This window comes from Paralichthys olivaceus, chromosome 13, assembly GCF_024713975.1.
Source record: "Paralichthys olivaceus isolate ysfri-2021 chromosome 13, ASM2471397v2, whole genome shotgun sequence".
Classification (NCBI taxonomy): domain Eukaryota; kingdom Metazoa; phylum Chordata; class Actinopteri; order Pleuronectiformes; family Paralichthyidae; genus Paralichthys; species Paralichthys olivaceus.
Window position 1 is genome coordinate 12,167,939 of NC_091105.1, and position 19,004 is coordinate 12,186,942.

The 19,004-nt window shown below is 42.3% G+C and overlaps 2 protein-coding genes and 1 long non-coding RNA gene across 7 annotated transcripts in view; 2 read left to right on the plus strand and 1 right to left on the minus strand.

The window, feature by feature from the left end:
• LOC138413476 (uncharacterized) overlaps positions 1-2,039 on the minus strand; it is a 4,408-nt gene extending 2,369 nt beyond the window's left edge. The window contains exons 1-2 of the long non-coding RNA XR_011245833.1: positions 869-2,039; positions 1-220 (exon numbers count right to left, since the gene is read on the minus strand). The exon at positions 1-220 is cut by the window's left edge and continues 2,369 nt beyond it. This is a non-coding gene — a long non-coding RNA (uncharacterized lncRNA). The remainder of the gene's footprint in view (positions 221-868) is intronic.
• Positions 2,040-2,269: 230 nt separating this feature from the next.
• Positions 2,270-4,097, plus strand: hoxa2b (homeobox A2b). Its single transcript, XM_020107684.2, has 2 exons — positions 2,270-2,810; positions 3,263-4,097. Exons 1-2 carry the CDS (start codon positions 2,402-2,404, stop codon positions 3,958-3,960), a joined length of 1,107 nt encoding a protein of 368 aa, XP_019963243.2. The 5' UTR covers positions 2,270-2,401; the 3' UTR covers positions 3,961-4,097.
• Positions 4,098-7,786: 3,689 nt separating this feature from the next.
• On the plus strand, positions 7,787-18,062 carry skap2 (src kinase associated phosphoprotein 2). Of its 5 annotated transcripts, none has more exons than XM_020107681.2 (13): positions 7,787-7,962; positions 9,438-9,543; positions 9,626-9,651; positions 10,043-10,141; positions 10,966-11,046; positions 11,660-11,743; positions 11,903-12,027; positions 12,381-12,444; positions 12,617-12,739; positions 12,844-12,903; positions 14,078-14,190; positions 17,665-17,761; positions 17,857-18,062. In XM_020107681.2, exons 1-12 carry the CDS (start codon positions 7,923-7,925, stop codon positions 17,755-17,757), a joined length of 1,014 nt encoding a protein of 337 aa, XP_019963240.1. In that variant the 5' UTR covers positions 7,787-7,922; the 3' UTR covers positions 17,758-17,761; positions 17,857-18,062. The 5 variants fall into 5 exon arrangements, with proteins under 5 accessions (XP_019963240.1, XP_069392981.1, XP_019963241.1 ...); XM_069536880.1 differs by having other exon boundaries at positions 7,791-7,962; positions 17,665-17,757; positions 17,837-18,062; XM_020107682.2 differs by having other exon boundaries at positions 7,791-7,962; positions 17,665-17,757.
• Positions 18,063-19,004: the final 942 nt, after the last annotated feature.

Below are 19,004 nucleotides of genomic sequence, written 5' to 3' on the forward strand. Positions count from 1 at the left end.
ATAATTCCTCAGCTCATTACACACTCGTTTGAGTATTTATTTGGAAACCAGTTCATCGGTGGTAGCAGGTTTGGCCTCCGTGTGTCTTGCCTCCCAGATGTCTCCTGTTGTTCCAGAACAGACGGGAAACGAGACACTGCTGCTGCAGCTCTCAGCTCATCAGATACCGTCCTATCGTCTGCATTCGTTCGAAAACAAGCAGCAGAATGTCGCTTTGTGTCTGTAGCATAAGAAAATAAACATTTTATATTTGTTGCAATAAGAAAACATGTCCAATCTTCAGCTTGATGCAGTGTTTTGGTTCTCGAATCAAACACAGAGGAAGATATTTTATTTTGCTCTTTGTTCTCTTTGCATCATTGCTCTCTTACACCTGTGTCTGTTGAAATAAACAACATTTACCTGCAATGCAATTGTTTATGTTAACTACAATTTATCTGCACATTTTAATGAGAATAAAAAGTGAAATAATGTGGTTAGTTTGGATGATAATTTGCAGAAATGACTATAAATGCCTGAGAGTGGGTTACACACAAAATAATTTCGATTAAACCCTAATACAAATATTAGATTAATATGTAAACCCCCTTTAGGATAGAATAAATTATATTACCTATATGTAAGTTATATTAGTCTATTATTTAGGCTAGATAGGTGCAGTGTATAATCATAAAATCTGCCATAAGTACATATACAAATAAAACTTGATATTGGTTATGTATGCATTAGTAGTCTAAAATATAAGCACATGTTAAGGCAGGTTTTTGTTGGAAAAGGAGCAGGCCATGGGAAAGACTTGGTCCTGCAGAAAATCTGAGAAAGGTACGAGTGTGAATGGGTTTTCTGCTGAATGCCAACACCCACTCACCTCAGCAAACAATTGATCCTATGTAAAAGCAGCTCCGTTCGTTTCTTTAACACTAAACCAAAGTCCAGTCTTCTCTTCTTTCTTTTCCTCGGCCAGGATAGTCCTTTCTGCAAACGAAAAAAACCCCACCAAGTGTCGTCTTGCGCTGGATTTCTGATTTATTGTCGAGGAGTGCGCAAAAGAAAAAAGAAAAAACCTTCGTGCGTAATGGCCCGCGCGTCTGATCCTTGCTTCCTAAAGAAATCCCCACATTTCTAGATTGAAAACTTCTCCTTTACAGAGGCCAACCTGGAGAGTGGTCGCTCTCTTCCTGGCCATATATGATCTAAAGGAGTGTTAGATGGTTTAAATGTGTTCTTAGGGCAGGGAGCTGTCAGACCTTTTGGCGAGAAAGATTGATCACGCGCAGGCTACCAGGGCTCTTTGTTTAGAGCCGGAGCAATAAACAGCCTTTCCTCTGCTTCACACTACAGTGGCAAATCATGTCCACTCCGCGCCGTGTTGTAACCAATAATACTGAGGTATATGGATGATGAATTAGGTCAATATTATCCCTATAGGTGAAATAAAATAAATGAAATGGGATGTGTAGCAGGGAGCTATAAACTGTGAAATGATGACAAATACCCATGAAGTAACCAACTGCTTCTATTCCATGTGCGCAAAATCTTGTTTTCAGTATATCATAATCATAACATATGTTATTATATATACTTAAATGGTAAAGTTATCAAAAATAACATAATTTATTGGAGAGACAAGAGAGATAAGGGGGATCAAATCTGATGAGTGTAAAATCGAAATCAAAATAATCTCCCCCTCTTCCTCTCTCCCCCTGTTTTTCTCCCCCTCTCTCCCTCCTGTGAGTTGGGGGAAGGGTGAGGGTGCACGACATGTTGTTTGGGTGTGTGTGCGCGCACGCAGCCCTCCTCGCCAGGCAAAGCAAACCTTCAACAAAAAAGTCTGAAGATTAACGCCTTGGCACTGACAACGACTGCGGGCGTCGCGGCTTTATGAGACACAAATGTGACTGCTGCCATGATTTGTGGAGTGCCATGGCTAGAAATAAAGGCCCGCGTGCACGTGGAAATGCGCGTGCCCGCTCGGCAAAAGTACCGTGGCCGCGCGTAAAGCAAGGGAAGGCACCACTTCTTGGGTGCTTTTTTTTCATGGGGAGGGGGGGGGGGGGGGGGGGGGCACCAGTGAGCAAACTGCCCCCCGAAAATGTGTAAATAAAGCGACCACCACCCCCGGAATGAGGCGTTACCCCTCCGAGTTTTTCGATCAATCACAGGGGACAGTGGCTTCTTTTGATAAAAACCTCAAATTGTCATTGGGCAGATGCAATCATGTGACAAGCAGCACGGTCTAATTCCAACCATGTCCCCATGAAAGCAATAGTTTATGTCATAGAGGTCTCCATATACCAGACTATATCCACTTTAGCAGTTTATGCTTATTTTTTTTATTATTATTGTCATTATTTCTGTCACCCTCTGACTTCCAGTGGGTTCTCGGGACAAGGAGGAGGAGATGAATTACGAATTTGGGCGAGAAAGTGGTTTTATCAACAGCCAGCCGTCGCTCGCTGAGTGCCTGACATCTCTCACTAACCCTGTCGGTGATGCATTTCAAAGTTCATCAATCAAGAGCCCGGCGCTTTCACGGTCGACACTGATTCCTCCTCCTTCCTTTGAGCACACCATCCCCGGCCTGAGCGCGGGCATCCACCCACGCCACAGCCGCGCAAAGCAGCAGGCTCTGAGAGGCTGCAGCCCGCTGCGCGCCGCATCCCTGCCTCCGGAGTACCCGTGGATGAAGGAGAAGAAAAGCATCAAGAAGAACCAGACTACTACTGCTGCTGCTGCTTCTGCTGCTTCTTCCTCTGCTTCTGCTGCTGCCACGACGACTGACTCCTCTCCACTCTACTTCTCACCCCAAGGCAAGACACGATGATTAATAACCCCCGTGTAAAAAGCCTCTCCTTGTCCGAGGATTCCCCCTCTTGCAAGGAGCTGCATCCCGCGGGCCCTGTGCAACGTGGGCGTCCCTTTTAGCCACTGTAGGATTTTGATTTAAGCATGCTTAATCTCATCAAGTAACGCACTGGCTTGTGATGCAGTGTAAGAGTGTTAATGCTTGACAGTAATGGAGAGTGATAGATTATTCTTACACGGGCCAGCAGCTGGCATGTTCATTAATCTTCCCCCTCCGTCCTGTCCTGTCCACGCAGACCCATCATATTCAGCCTGGGGACCATAAATCTTCCCCAGTGCCGGTGCTTGCTTGTGCACAAGTTTCACCCCCATATGAGTGTGTTTTCCACTTGTATTGCTGTTTTTAGTTTTTGATCACCAGCTATGTGATTTTAAAAAATGATATCATTTATTTTAGGTTCACCAGAGGTACCAGAGGTTGTTGTTGGCGGTGGAGGAGCATCCAGGAGGCTGAGAACTGCCTACACCAACACCCAACTCCTGGAGCTGGAGAAGGAGTTTCACTTCAACAAATACCTGTGCAGACCCAGGCGAGTGGAAATAGCTGCTTTGCTGGATTTAACGGAGAAGCAAGTGAAAGTGTGGTTTCAGAACCGGAGGATGAAGCACAAGAGGCAGACCCACTGCAAGGAGAACCGGGACAGCGAGGGGAAATACGCGTGCCTGATGGACGACGGGCCGGAGGAGGACGAAGAGTTCGAGCCAGAGGCTGAGAGCGGCGCAGGCGGGACGCTCCTGGAGAGGGAGAGGTATTTCCCCCAAAATACCTTGACTTCACAACAGTGTCAGAACGGGAACAATGGAGACAGTCTGAGCCCCACAGCTGCGCATTTGAGCAGCTATGAGAAAAATCTGAAACATTTTCCTAACCCAGCGCCCACTGTTCCAACCTGCGCGTCAACAATAGGCCCGGACAATGAGTGTTCCCCGGGCCTGGACGTCTCTTTGCAGGATTTCCACGTTTTCTCATCCTCCTCCTCTTTCTCACCGAGTTTGTCAGATTCAACACAAAGTCCTCTGCACTTATCCTCCGAGACGTTTGACCTTTTCTCAGAAACTCTCACAACAATCGACCTGCAAAACTTGAGTTATTGAAATATTTGCCTTGTTAATTCTCATTCAGACACCATGTGTTCTGTCAGTGTGTCAGTTTTAGCCTCATGGGGGAAATATTTAAAAAATCCCACCAATAAGGTAAGTTAAAGCAAAAAACAAACAAACAGGAAAGCAACTATTTTGCCTTCATAGGCTGTTTATTCCACGAGGCTGTTATTATAGAGGACATTTCACATTTATTTTTATATGGATTCCCACTATAACTCAGCAGAATATTTTCCTTGAAATAAAACTCTACATGGAGTGGAATCAGATGCGCATTTGTCTTATTTCACAAGTTTGAGGATATTGTTAGTCTGTGAGTAAAACACGAACACGTGCGTAAAACACGAACACGTGTGTTTTACGCACAAAATGTGTTTTCGAAGAATATAAGCGGGTAAATTTAACTATTAAAACCACATGATATTTTGTAAATTATGTACAAAAATAACATGAAGGCAGAATTAATTTTATCACTTCAAACTTTAAAAAACAAAGAGAAAAATATGCACTAAATACACTTTAAAACTAAAAGAAATGTCGTTGAGATTGCATTCCATAATTGTTTTACTTTAAATAGGATGAGAGATATTTTTCCAATAGTAGAAGACCTTAGAATAGCCTATATCTAGTAGCCTGTAATCTCTGGTGTTTTATCCGGACAGGGGTAAAAAATAAGAGATTGGTGGTCTCTGCATGTTAAAGCCCAGAAAAAAAGAAAATTTGCAGTGAGAATTGACTGTTGTGAGTACCAGGCCAAAAGCTACGACTTTTCTCGGCTCTCAAATTAAATTTTATTGCCTATAAAACTCACAGCACTGAGGGTGCTTGTTTATAGCCTGATCCACGATGTTATACAATCGCTTTGAATAAAGAATTGCACCGTGCACCGTCATTCTGGTCCTCATTTATGATTTAAAACTATTTATGTTTAATTAAAATTTTTTTTAATTTCAAATGGTTTAAATTATACTTTAAATGCGTTTTGTCGTCAAAACACACAGTTGGCAAATTCCACTCAAATAGCAGAATGTGTTTATTCTATCAATTGAAAGTCAATTGAATATCAATTAGTTAAAATAAATATGTTAATCTGGATCAAATGCGTGTCGTCCTATGCTCTCCGTCTCATTTACTGCTAAAGGAATTATTCACAGAGACCAGTTGAACCTTACGCACAGTGCAACAGCTGTGGTTGCGTTATTTCTACACATATTGTTAAACTATTATTAAAGGTTTGAGGGAAATGCTTGATGAAAAGCTAAAGCCATTAATTTCTACTGGAATTTCGAGCTTGATAATTAAACTGATCAATAATTCTGCAGGATACGTGCAGAGCCTGTGTATTTCCTCTGCTCTCAGGACTGTGTGGTTGGGCTCAGAGCCTCATACTGCAATATTTAAAAGGTGCAGTGAGCTGCCATTCTGACTGAGATGTGGTTTTAAGTGAAGCCTAATTGTGCACCAATTGAAAACAAGGGCTGAGTGGGCTAATTCCAGAAAACCCAAGAGGCAGAGGAGCAGTCAGCTTTGGTTTGGTGCTGCAGCCACTGAGCCATGTTGTTTTTTTTAATATTCAGACCACACAGTGTCAGTGTGACAAACCAAACACAAATCATCATCTTCTCTTCATTTTTTTTTTTTTTAAACTTAAGAAAAATAAAGTTTGACCACCTATTCCTTCACAGTCTCTCGTAGGCCTTCACAGAATAAACAAGAGACCTGCTGCATCCTATTTTCTATGAACAGACTCTACATGTCTTAACTGCATTATGAATTTAATTATGTATTTTAAAAAAAAAAAGATGTGTCAATGAGCATATGTGTGAGTTTGCTGGACAACATGCAGCCTGGATTCAGATTACAACACACTGATGTAGACTTTGTTGAATGTGGAACATTCACAGAGAGGAGTGTGTGAGAAGACTGGCAAGTAGCAAAGCTTTATGGGAAACTAGATCCAGCTCTGTGCCAGTAGATCCCACCCTCTGTGCCTACACACAAACACACAAACACACACACACACACACACACACACACGGGTCGAAGGTCAAGCTGGCTCTCCTCTCCACTCCAAACTGGGAGGAACTGCTGCCAGGTCAGGAGGGGGTCAGGTTTTGAATGACCACAGAGGGTTTGTGGCTTATAAAGAATGTGGCTGCTTGAGATGACTCTGAACAGGAAGTGATGTCACAGAGCGTAAAGTAGAATCTGAGGTTTAATTGCACAAAAAACAATCAAACAACATCAAGCTCGGGATCTGTAATGTGCATTTCTCAGTATTAATCTGATTGCAAACATGCACCAGGTATAAAACACTTACTGCAGCATAAGTATTTTGTCATATTGCATAAAATATGTTTGGATCCCTTTCTTCAGAACACACTTCTGATGGTGTGGCTTCAGCTGAGGGTGTAAAGCGGTCACCCTCTAACCAGAATATCGGCTTTTCGATGCCAGAGTGTCCTTGGGCAAGATATAGAACCCAGAATTTCCACTGGCCTGACACACAGATGAATACAGTGTAAGTGGAGTGTGTGTGTGTTTGTGTGTGTGTGTGTGTCCACCACCTGCAGCTACAGGCTGAAGCTCTTCACACTGCCCCTCCAGAGCTGCTCTGACGTCTCTCCTCTCATTTCTCCACAACAACAGACTCTACAGTTCAAAGCCAGGCTCAGTCTTTTAACCAGGATTGGGTGTTAGTGCCTGTCAAAAGATAAGTCATGAATGAGTGATGTCTTTATAAACAATATGACAACATGCAGGCGGCTTTGCCTGAATGCAGCAGGAGGCAGAAGCTCATAAGAAGACAGTTTTTTACTCTTGCAAGGATTGTACGGTGGCCCTGAAGAGCAAAACACCACAGCAAATATGAAAATACATTGGCACACAAGAAAATAGCAAAAAGAAAACACAATCACAAGTCAACACACCAGAAAATCACATAACACAACAGTAGAAACACACAGGTGAGTAAGAGAAGAGAACAGCAAATAAGAAAACAGCAGTGAATAAGAAAACACAATGGCAAAATATGTTTTGTTAACATGTCCTTCCTGTTAACAAGACGGAGTGTGCATTTGTACAATCAGAGATGAGCCTTGTCTATAGCAAGTAGCCTAATTCCCCCTTTTTGTAAGAAGTTTATTCCACTGTGTTTTGTGATATGTTGTTGTATTCTGTGAATTATTGCTCAGTTTTTTTTATTATCTACCTTTAAGTTTTGTTTTCTGACTGGCACCTCAGGGCCTGGGTAGCCTGGTGCCTCAGATTAGATGAATCTCAGTGTTTTACATTGACTTCTTATAAAGAAACTGAGGGGACTAATGATGCAAACATTCAGAATGTGCTTAAGGAACAAACTAGTGCAGCTCAGACTCCCTGAAACACCTGCCTGTTGCTTCGAGACTAAAAAAAAAACAAAAACCTGGCAGCAGATTGACTTAATTGCATTTTCATCTATTAATAATCCCTGTGCAGATTTATTGTGTTGACACATTTATAAACTCAGAGTGCTGACTTACATCATTGTGTGGAAACAGGATCTCCTCCCAATGTGTCCACTGAGAAATATTATCTGGAATCAATCACAAATATGATCATGGCATAATACGCTCTGGCTTTATGAGCGTGTGAAGACCCGTGAAAACATCAGACCCTTGTCATCAGGAGTGCACGCGCACATCAATGCACGCGCAGAACAATGCACGCGCTGATATAATGATAATAATAATAACACTATACATGAGTGAGAGCTGGTTGAAGTCATGGCGCTGCAGCAGAACTGTGCGGTCATTGTTGATTTTAACTTCCGTGTGTGTGTGTGTGTGTGTGTGTGTGTTTAGCCACTGCTGGTACTTCCGTGTCATGTGAAGTTTCCCCTGCTCCATCGCTGCCTGCACACACACACACACACACACACACACACACACACACACACACTCTCTGTGATCAGGACCATGAGAGCGATTCCTGACGAGCTGACCACGCTGATTTCAGGTGATATATGAGAAAGTTGCTTCTTTTCCAGGCTGTTGAGCTGTTTTCAGTGTTTTCTGTGAAAAGCTTCACTCAACGTTTGTGAGACCGCTGTGTTGGTAAAAAAAAAAAAAAAAAAAAGAGGAAGCACTGACTCAATATGGATGACTGGGTTAGTGTCAGACCTGCTGTGCTGATGAAGTCCGGCAGAAAACACAACTTTCTCCTGCTGGTTTAAAACCGTCTCAGATAGAGCTACAAAAAAATGCAGCTTAGTTTGTATTGTTGCTGTGTAGTGTTGAGCCATTTCACTGACTCAACAACACAAGCCTATAGTGGTCAGCAGTGCCGGATCTAGGGTTTTTGTAAATTGTGGGCCGCAACTTACACAGAGGTGCCAATTTTATGTCTAACATCCAACCATTTTACTCTGCTTACCAGGGTTCAGGTCGCAGAGGTAAAGCCGGACAAGTGGGGTTTAGATATCCCTCTCCTTAGCCACACTTTACAGCTCTTCCTGGGGGGTCCTGAAGCGTTCTCAGGCCAGATGGGATATGTAGTCCCTCCAGCGAGTTCTTGGTCTCTTTCTGCGTTCCAGACTCAGATATCAGAAGTTTTTGACCTCATACTTGATAAAGCGCAATGGAACTCCACCCAAAGTCAGAATTCTGTGAACTTGGGAAAAATGTATTAACCCCGACTTCACGGAGAAGCAGTTGACTGACGTTACACATGGCGGCGCTCATGGAGACATAGAGTGTTGAGGCCCGTCCACCCTCTGTTGGACTATTCATTTTTGAGAGCGTGTGCACGTGTTCTCTCCCTCTTATGTATCAGAATGTGTTTCCAAGTTTAAAGTGCCTTAAAATAAAATGTATAATGGCGTCTGTTGCCTGTTGTCATTTCCCCCCTCTGCTTTGTTTATGTATGAACGGAGGCTGCACTGGTCACAGTTTAATTGTGTCATCATGAGCAGAATAAACATCAGTCAGACATGTTTGTTTTACGCTTGATGTCGTGCCATCACCCTGCATTAGAACGCTTGGAAGTTGGGACTTGGAAATTTCAAGTCGTAATATCTGACATCCGAGTTGTCTGGAATGCAGAATCAGCTCAGAGGTTTTTCCTGGTGTAAACCAAAAGTTTTGCGGTTTAGCTCGTTCTTTATGAAAACGGTTCAGTAGCACAATTTCTGATTCACTAAGGTCCACGTCTAATTCATTGCTTGTTTTGGCTGTTGGCTCTTTAGCTCTAAGCCAAATCACTTATGATTGATTATATATTGAAAATTCCATTCCATCCTTCAAAATGCCTTAGAAAATCTAAACTCCTAACACATTGTCAATATTATTAGAAAATTACATTAGTAAGTATTTTCTAAGACTGGACTTGGGCACTATAGGGGCCAATCAGATTTCAGTGGGGTCCAGTGCCCCCATGGCCCCTGGATATCAGGGTGAGCAAATGATTTACCTTTTCTTTTTTTTTTTATTTAGATCTAGAACATTTTCTCCATAATGGGTTAAAAGGAGAACATTTAAGCAAGAAGGCAAAAGAGAAGAGGGAAGCGTTCATCAAACGCATCAAAGACTTAAAACTGAGGTATTTTTTATATATTACTAAAATCTCATTACATTTTCAGAATTTCAAAGATGTTAATGTTCTCTCACTGTCTCTCCAACAGTTTTCCACATGAATTTAAGGACCAAAGTGAGTGTTTTTCTTTCTTTCTTTATGTTTGTTTATTTGTTTATTACCCTATATAAAATGTATTATTGTTATATGTTCATCTCAGTTATACCAGTGGTCCCCAACCTGGTGGTTTGCACCTTAGACTGAATGTAAGGAATATGGGTTATATGTATTACAGTCTATGGACTGGACCCACTCAAGATATCACAACATGTATGTAAACGATAGAAAATGAGAGACAATCCAATTGAACATACTTTATATACTTTATATACTTTAATATTGAAGTTTTAGCTTGCCAGGCTTTTAAAACGTATCCAAACTGCGAGAAAAGGGAAAGTCACCGTTCATAACCAGTTGGGAACCACAGCCTGTATCATTACTACACAGCTTTGTGTGTTTACTTCAGTAGGTGGAGAGGACTCAGAGGAGGAGGAGGACGTCGACAGCAACGAAGGAGGCTCGCTGCAGTCAGAGCGCACAGACAAGGATGACGACGCCTGCGAAGGTAGAAGCCACAAGCACTTAGCAGACGTCCCCAAATGTTGATCTGCCAGCTGCTAACAAGCTGCGGATTAGAGTATTGGAAACTGCATGTTGGCATGAAAATACACAAATCTTAGCATCTGCTCTTTGCAGAAAGTGACGTTGAGTGGCACAATGAAGGAGACATTCCAACTGTAACTTGGCAACATACTTGAGGAGCAATTTGGAGGCACTGCTGCTACTCCCACCACCTCTCACCCCCGCCCCTCTGACAGCTCCAGCATGCTTTATTACTCCCAGCCTCGGTCTGGAGGCTGAAAATGACTGCCATGATTTTAGTCTGAGAAAAAACATTCCTCGATATACAGTAGCTTTAACCTTGTGTGCTCCATTGTGGAGATCTATCTATTTTGTTGTTATTGTTTTCTTTTTTTTTCCGTTAAAAACGAAGTATCAGGGAAATCCTTGAAATGGTGATTAGAGTCCGGGGTTTATGGGCTGGAAGCAGCTGCGTGTTTTATGGCTGCTCTTTCACACAAAGCAACTTTGACACAGCAGTTGGACATTTGCATTGAGGTTGCATGCTGCAGGCGGAATCTGCAGTGTGACCTCAAATGAGCAGCAAAACATTGCTCAGTGGAGCCTCCATGACCTTTACTTTTCATTTCAACATCCGTCAACTGAGCACACGATAGCAAAGTTACCCAGAAACCCATCTGGTCACATTTAATGGTTTTTAAAAATGAATTTCACTTTGACGAATTAAACACTTTACTAGAACCCAGCAGTATTGATGATGGGTTCAGAGAGAATTCATTAATTTACTTCACCTCAACTCTTCTCCAGGAGCCCAGGAGTCCCCACCTGTGGCAGCTCAGGACCTGACGTCTGTCTTCAAAGCAGGATACCTGGAGAAACGCAGGAAGGGTGGGTGCTCCGCAAACCAGACTGATGCTTAGTAGAGCTGCCTTCATCTAAGGCCAAAGAATTCTACACATGCTCGTCTAGTTCTTATAGTAGAATCATAAAGGAAGTGGCCTGACAACTTAAAGGAGTAATTTGTCATTAAACATAGTTAAGGGAAGAACCCGCCCTTTATTCGCAGATTTAATGGGTTCTTCCCAGGCCCAGACCCCTTCCCTTCACCAACTGTGAATCGGTTTAGTCGTTTTTACAGGGATAATACCCCCCCTCACCTGAATGTTCTTGTTGTTGGGAGTCTGACAAAAGTAAAAACCTAACTGTCTTGCTGGAGGTAACAAGATAGCACATGTTTTGGTGAGAGAGAGAGATTTATTTAAAAAAGGAGACTTCATCTTCACCCTGACATCTGCACGGTGATACAATGTTTTGACCTACGACGCCTGTCAGGCAAACTTCAGTTAGGAGATCACATGACAAAACAACACCTCATATCCCTAATACTTTCCGTGTACTGTTGAAGGCACATAAAAAGACAGGAGTGAAATCCACACGTGATGCACACTTCTAATTGCCTCCATATTAAACACTTAGATAACTGTTTGATTTCCGTCCACAGATCACAGCTTTTTTGGCACCGAGTGGCAGAAGAGATGGTGCGCTCTAAGCCATCACACCTTCTACTATTACGGCAGCGAGAAAGGTACCTAATTTATTTTTCTCATATCGTCCCAGTGTTCTTGTTAATTATGAATCGCACATTTGAGAAAAGCTTATTGTTGTTTCCCAGGTTTTGACAGTTGCATCTTCAGTTGCTGCTTCCCAAGCCGTTAATGATGATGCTTTGATTTTCTGTTCGCAGACAAGCAGCAGAAGGGCGAGTTCAGTATCGATGGGTACACTGTCAAAATGAACAACACCTTACGCAAAGACTCAAAGAAAGACTTCTGCTTCGAGATAACGGCTCCAGACAAGCGAGTCTATCAGGTACGCTTGTCTCTCTCTGTGATGCTGTGAGGAGAAGTGCTCCTCCTAAATTGGAAAACAAAGATGGACTTGAGATGTGCCATGTTTGAAACTTGGCGAGCCACGTGTGTGTACTTGCACATCATTAAATCTTTATTTATTCAAAAACCCATTCATTCATTTGACACTGCTGCCTTTGCAACCTGTCATGCATATTTTAAAAAGTCCAAGTGAGTGTTCCTAACATCCAGAGTCTTCCATGCGGAACATTTTACTATGCATAAACGCAGCATTATTTGTTTATGTTAATTAATATATGTAGAACTGCACATTGCTCTGACTGCCGTCTTCATTTCTCTCGTCTTTCATCGCAGTTTTGTGCGTCATCGGTGAAAGAGGCGGAGGAGTGGGTGAAACAGATAGACTTTGTCTTGAGAGGTTTGAAATGTTTCAATCACAAGAATATTAATTAGAACTCAATTTGTCAGTAACAGCATTTGTAACATCCAAAATGATCCAAATATTAGCCCAAGTTACTCTGTATGTTGCTGCTCAAATCAAACAAAGTTATTGTGTGTTAGTCAAACATGTTATCTTTCATTGTGTGTAGATATGACGGGCATCATCCCTGAAGAAGATGAGGAGGAACAGGAAATGTATGACGATGTTGGTCCTATGGTTGACAGAGATGAGTCGGAGCCAATTGGTGAAGACATTTATGAAGAGCTCCCAGGTCCGACCTCACATTTTATCACTACTCTACTTAGATTTTTGTTTCTATCCGGCAATTAGACGGACAATCTAGTCATAGCTCACTCATCTGTTTTGTTTCTGCAGAGGATGACATGCCTCCTGTAACGGTGGAGCCATCTAACAAACCTGCTCCTCCTGCTGCAGGTAACACAGCACTCAAATCTGTTCTTGCTGTAAATGATGATATATGTTGCATTACATATGATGTGAATACACGCAGCTGAGAAGAAGTGACATTGAGAGGAAACTGTGACTGAAAGCTGTGACTGCACAATGCTGGAAATAACTTTCAGCCTGCTTAACTTCCTTTTATGACATGTTAGAGTTTCATTAGTAGACGACTTCCTTTTTTATCAGAGAAAGAAAATACTTTTACAAAGTATTCATCATCAGACAGGAGAAGAACAGCTTCATTCATATATTGTGCTTCGAGCTCAGATGAATAGATGGAAACACCAAGTTACAAGCTGTGTGCTGATTCCATACTGCATAGTAACTCTATACAGAATATTTGCACTGTGGACTGTCGTCCTTACCAAAGAGACAATCAAACTGGTGCTTTATAATAGAGCTGCAGCTAATATCTGTTTTGCCTTTTTTGTCTGACCAGTCGTCCAAAACCTATTGACTGAGTTTTTACTTAAAATATCACTTAAATGATGAATCTATCAGTAGAATACCTGCAGATGAGTCAACTGAATAAGCACCTAATTGACTAATCGTTACAGTTCTGATTAAGAGCTGTAATAAACATGGATAGATCATAACTAATCGATTATGGATTCTTTTAGAGTGTCACTTTATTTTGTCACTTTGCTGTGTGAAAAGAACTACATCCTAAAAACCTGCTTGGAATTAGTATCAAAGTGAGACACTGTCTTGTCTATGCTCATTATTCATGTCCAAAATCTATATTAATTCTATTACATACTGTCTGTATACATACTGTTTGTCGTATATATTGAATTGGTCTACATAAAATTAAGATAATTAAAGCTTTTATACATTACTAACATTAAATAATGAAATACTTGTTGCACTGAATATTACAAATAGAAATCATATCTTTGTTTTTAGAAAATCTAATACTTATTTTGTATTGTCACTCTGAGCATACTACACACTCTAACTGTGATGTATTCATCATGTTGCCTCTCATCATGGTTTCTCTACATTCTGCTTCAGGCTCTCTACTGCCTCCTGTTGGTTCTGCTCCTCACTAACAATCCCTTTGTGTGTCAGACCTGTAGATGTAAAACAATGACTTTCATTAGGAAATTAAACTTCTAATCTTCTTTTACACCCTTTTCCTGTCTAGTTGATAAGAGCACAGACTACCAGAACTTCTTCCAGTGCTTGTGGGACTGTGCAGGGGACCACCCAGATGAACTGTCGTTCAAACGAGGAGATGAGGTCTACATCCTGAGCAAGGTACGGTTAGACGACTTGTGAGAAAAGCCTTGATTTGTCCCCAGCTGCATAAAGCCAGGATTAAGTCAAACTCAAACGTTTGAGTGGAGGTTTTTCAGTCTGCAGGATTCTGCTTGTCCCAGACAGACCACCTAAAGTGAGTTATTTCCAGGCCCTGAGAGGAACTGACTGTTCACATCCTTTACTGGCAGCGCCTGACCCACCGCCTGGAGGTGGAGCGGCTGATGGTAAGAGGCAGACTGGGCTCGTCTCCCTCTCTGGCACTGTGATGGGGATTAGTCGTGTCACAACGGAAACTGTTTTAGTGTTGTTGGCGGAAGCTGGGCTTAGCTGGCACACGGCGTCATTCCATCACTTCCATCTGGACTGTTTCAGCACGCCATCGCCACTGCTGCCATGCCAGGCGGCGAGCAGCCCTCAGCCCACACACCTCCCAGACATCGCTCTCACCTCGCCAAATAGGAATGTGTGTTCTCAGGAAACCCAGGCTCAGCCCGCCGCTCTATTCAGAGCAGGTGAGGACGTGTAGTGGACACAGAGTTTCCACGGCTTGTTGACTGGGCGAGGGCCCCAGGCCTCCAGGTGTGGTGATTCGGAGAGGTGGTTCTTTACCTTTATTATGTAACCAAACAGGAGACCTTTTGTCCTGAGCTGGTTCATATCAACGCCAAATTGGATTTTGTTGTGATACGTTTAACAAGCTTGTTTTTGAACATTTCACAGCAAATGCGTCAAGGAATTATACACTCTTGCAGATTCCTGTGGTTTGTGTTTAAAAAAAGAAAAAGTGTGAAATGTGCTCCATGTAGGCTGCATATATTTCCTGTCTGGTTTGGTTTCTATGGAGCATGTAGTCATCTGAGACTGTTGACAGGCCAGAGCCATTTTCAAATTCAAGTCTGCCATCTAGTGGCATCAAGACTCAAAAGCACACTGTGACTGATGAGCTCCAGACATTTATTTATTTATAAAGACATCAGTTATAATTGTGTGTAAAACCTCAGCGTCTTTATCAATCAGGGCAAATTAACTAGGCTGCAACTGCAATTTATTTTCTTTATTAATTAATTGCTACTCATTTTACTGATTAATTGATGAATTTCTCGCTTCGTAAAATATGAGAAAAGGGAGGAAATCGTCTATTAAAATTTGCCAGAGCTTGAGATTACATTTATTTTGCCTGACAAATTGCACAAAATCCAAATACACATCAATTTTTTCACATTTCAAAAGCAGAGACGAGCATCTCTGTTTGATATATGGCTCAAGCAAAACTGATTTTCTTTTTCTTTTTGTTTTTGATTAATTGATTCAGCACTAAAAGACGGAAACAAATGCACAAAGCAGACAGACGCATCAATGCTCATTGGCCAAATGCCTGTTTATTACTCCTCCTCCTCCTCCTCAGTGTGTGTGTGGAAAAAGGAGCAAGAATCAAGTTGCTCTTTCACTCAGACTGGGAGTGCCATTAGCTGAAACCTTGGTGTTGGGGGTTGTGGTCCTCTGTGAGGGCAATGACCATAAAACGTGTCTGGACTGCAGCAGCCAGCTGCAGCTAAAGTGGACAGCCAGGCAATCCCCCACCCACCCCCACCCACCCAGTTCTCCTTTCTCCCTCTTCCCTTGCAGGGCCTCCCCCCCCCCACCATTCCACAGCCCAGAAATAGCTGCGGTGTTACAGCTGTGAGACCCCCCAGTCAGGAGCTGGGTGTCGATTAGGGTCTGACTGGGGGAAGTGAGGGGAGTGAGTGTGTTGCCCGGATATGCTACAGCACCCCACCCACCGCTCAAGGTGCAAGTGACTGCACATAAAACTAATTGAGAAATGTAACATCTCACTTAGCAGAAGTGGCTGTATGGGTTGATAATGGGTGATGGGTTGATGCTGCTGCCGTTGCTCTCTCGTCTGCAGATCTGTCCTCAACTTATCGCTCTTTTTAACAGTGTGTGCTTGTAAATGGACGCTCAGCGAGCCTTTCTTTAGCTCCAACTAATACGATTACAGGATATCGGGCAGCTTTGGGGTATATTTGTGTCGTCGCAGTGTGTGGTGTCATTTGTCTTCCACAGCTCTGTGTATGTGTGTTCTCGTGTTGTGTCCCGCACTCACTCAAGCATGAGTGATTTGTCAGCCAGAGCTACACAATGAAGTGTTGCTGTATTCAAAGGCTGGCTGCAGGAAGTCATAATGTGCCCTCGCACACAGCCCTCCATCACACACACACACACACACACACACACACACACACACACACACACACACACACACACACACACACACACACACACGCTCGTTCTCGCACCCTCTTATACACACACCTCATGTCAGTCTGCTATATTATCCCCCAGGGGCGGTTGATGAAGTGACATTTTCATCATGTGACACATAAAAGAAATGGATGTGACCGTTTCTGTTTGTTTGGTGTGATGTTTAATTTGTGGTTAATAATTTAAATGAGCTAATAACATCATACTGTGTTTTCATCATCATCTGACTCTGTGACACTGACAGTAAGTCAACACTCTTTTTTTTTTTTAATAATCTGACGTGACAAATCACCAAACAACTGTCAGTGTGAACCATCGCTATTGTTATTGGAATCTCCCTGTGTCTGATACTAGCTCACGATCACTCACATCCACTACTCTCTTCTGGGAATAACTGGACACATGTGGTTCCCTCTCGTTCACTGGTTCTGCTTTGGATTTGAAACACTGTGGCGGCTCCTCTTCCCTTCAGCCGTGGCAGAACATGATCTTCAGAGCTGATTCATGTCCCAGGAAGACTTTGATGGGAGTTCAGGCTCTTGGCCAAAGAGAAAGAGGCAGGGATACCCCCCCCCCCCCACTCGCTCTTGTCTCAGATCTCTCCTCACGGTGTCCTCCTCACATCTCAGCATGGTGACAGCCATTTGGAGCTATTACTTGTCACGCTGTGACACATTTATGTTGCGATGTGCACCGCACACACTGAGGTTTTTGTGGGGAGCGGAGAAGGAACGTGTGTTCATTCTCAGGACAGACACCAGAGGCGGCGCAGGGGAACAGGAAATGTAGAGGCTGATGGGATGTTGTGGGAGCGGAAGGAAAACAGTTATATTAAGATGACCATCAGTGACAAAGAGTTAAGTTATTTGTTCTAAACTTCAGATTTTGATACATTTCTTAGATATTGTGTCATTCAGTCTCCAGCAGAGGAATCCAAAATATGAAATGCTGCTTTATCTAAATATTTTTTTAGACAAAGTATTGAACTCTCACTCTGAAGACGATGCAATAATCAAATGTGTGACATTATTGCTTGAAAATTACCCCAACATTCATCAAAACAATGGATTTTACTGTCAAATGATTTATCGAAGGTCTAATTTTATCATTCAACACTCACCTGAGCTTTTCTTGTCTGATAACTGATCAATAATCAATACATTCTGTTCTTTGAAGCACATTGTCTCCACTCTGTCCCATATCCAGGAGTACCAGTGCTTTGGCTGGTGGGTTGGAGAGAAGAACGGAAACATAGGAATTGTCCCCAAAGAGTATCTGATTGAGCTTTACGCCTTATAAGTATGTAAGTTCTATTCTTTTTTTACAAGTTTAATTATCATAATATGTAAATGGTACAAATCCACTTTATCTTAACTAGTCCATTGTGTCACTTTTCAGGATCATTTCCCCCTCAGCCAATGTGAGTGACTGATGACAAGATAAGAAGATTTTCATATCACTGAAATACATATTTAAGAATATTTCCCTACATTGCACTGATTATTTGTGTTTATTTGTCTAGGCAACATTCACAGCATTTCATGCTTTGCTTTTGGCAAACTTGTTATTAGCAAGTGGCAACATAAATAAAGACTCAGACATGATCTATTGTGTCAGTGCATGTTTTTGTATCATTTAAACTGCTGCTAAAGCCACAAGGTGGCAATAGAGTGTCTTTGAAGGTCATAGATTACCTTGGTAACAGAGATGCTCCAGGCAAAAATACCTCCTGCCAGTTTTTTTTTTCACCTTGAAGTAGAAATTTTCACATGAGGTTCAACGACTGAATGTCAGGAGAAAAGTGAACTACTTTCTGGGGCTCACACATAAGGATTATGTGGATTTATCAGTAACATCATAGCCGACCAAAAAAACCACATCATTCGGCTTCTGTAATGTGCCGTTAACATCAGGCCACTGGCAACATCGAATCCAGCGTGCACACAAAACCTATGTGCACAAACTGGTGGATAAATGAAAACTGATTTATTTTTAAAGCTGAGTTTATTCATGTGGTCAGCACTTTTGTTCTGGGCTTCAAAGGGACACTGTGTGTTTTTATGGCACCTGAGAGACTTGGCTGGGCAGAGGATCATGGCGTGGCAGATGGTTGGCTGTGCTGCTGCCTGTGTGGAACGGCTGAGGTGCAGTAATAAGACAGCCACGCACACAGATAGCAGGGATGCTTATCGCCCTCTGAGGGGCTGTTTGACAGCAGGCAAGGTGGCGTTAGCCCGGCATATCCCAATGAGGTTACATACATACTGTACATATCTTTTTACAGTGCTCTCGCAGAAAAATCCAAGTTATATAACATACTTTTTTTTCTCCCATCAATACAGTCCTTTTCAGTTTGCTGCAGATAAGAGGCCTTGTCAAGGTTTTCTCAAGGTTGCGAGAAAATGGGAAGGAAAATGCATTCATTAACCAATAACTCACTGTATCTTTCTCTCCCTCTATTTTTTCCTTGCTCCTGTCTCTCTGTTTTGTTCCTTTTGAGTGATGAGCTCGTCCTCTGTCCTCTGGGTGACATTCAAAGCCCACAT

What these genes read in the sequence shown, in the direction of transcription:
- skap2 (XM_020107681.2), top strand. Translation starts at nt 7,923, where the DNA reads ATGAGAGCGATTCCTGACGAGCTGACCACGCTGATTTCAG. An exon ending in ACATGAATTTAAGGACCAAA is followed by an intron (nt 9,652 to 10,042) that starts GTGAGTGTTTTT and finishes TGTTTACTTCAG; the next exon opens with TAGGTGGAGAGGACTCAGAG. An exon ending in ACCTGCTCCTCCTGCTGCAG is followed by an intron (nt 12,904 to 14,077) that starts GTAACACAGCAC and finishes TTTCCTGTCTAG; the next exon opens with TTGATAAGAGCACAGACTAC.
- hoxa2b (XM_020107684.2), top strand. Translation starts at nt 2,402, where the DNA reads ATGAATTACGAATTTGGGCGAGAAAGTGGTTTTATCAACAGCCAGCCG. An exon ending in ACTCTACTTCTCACCCCAAG is followed by an intron (nt 2,811 to 3,262) that starts GCAAGACACGAT and finishes CATTTATTTTAG; the next exon opens with GTTCACCAGAGGTACCAGAG.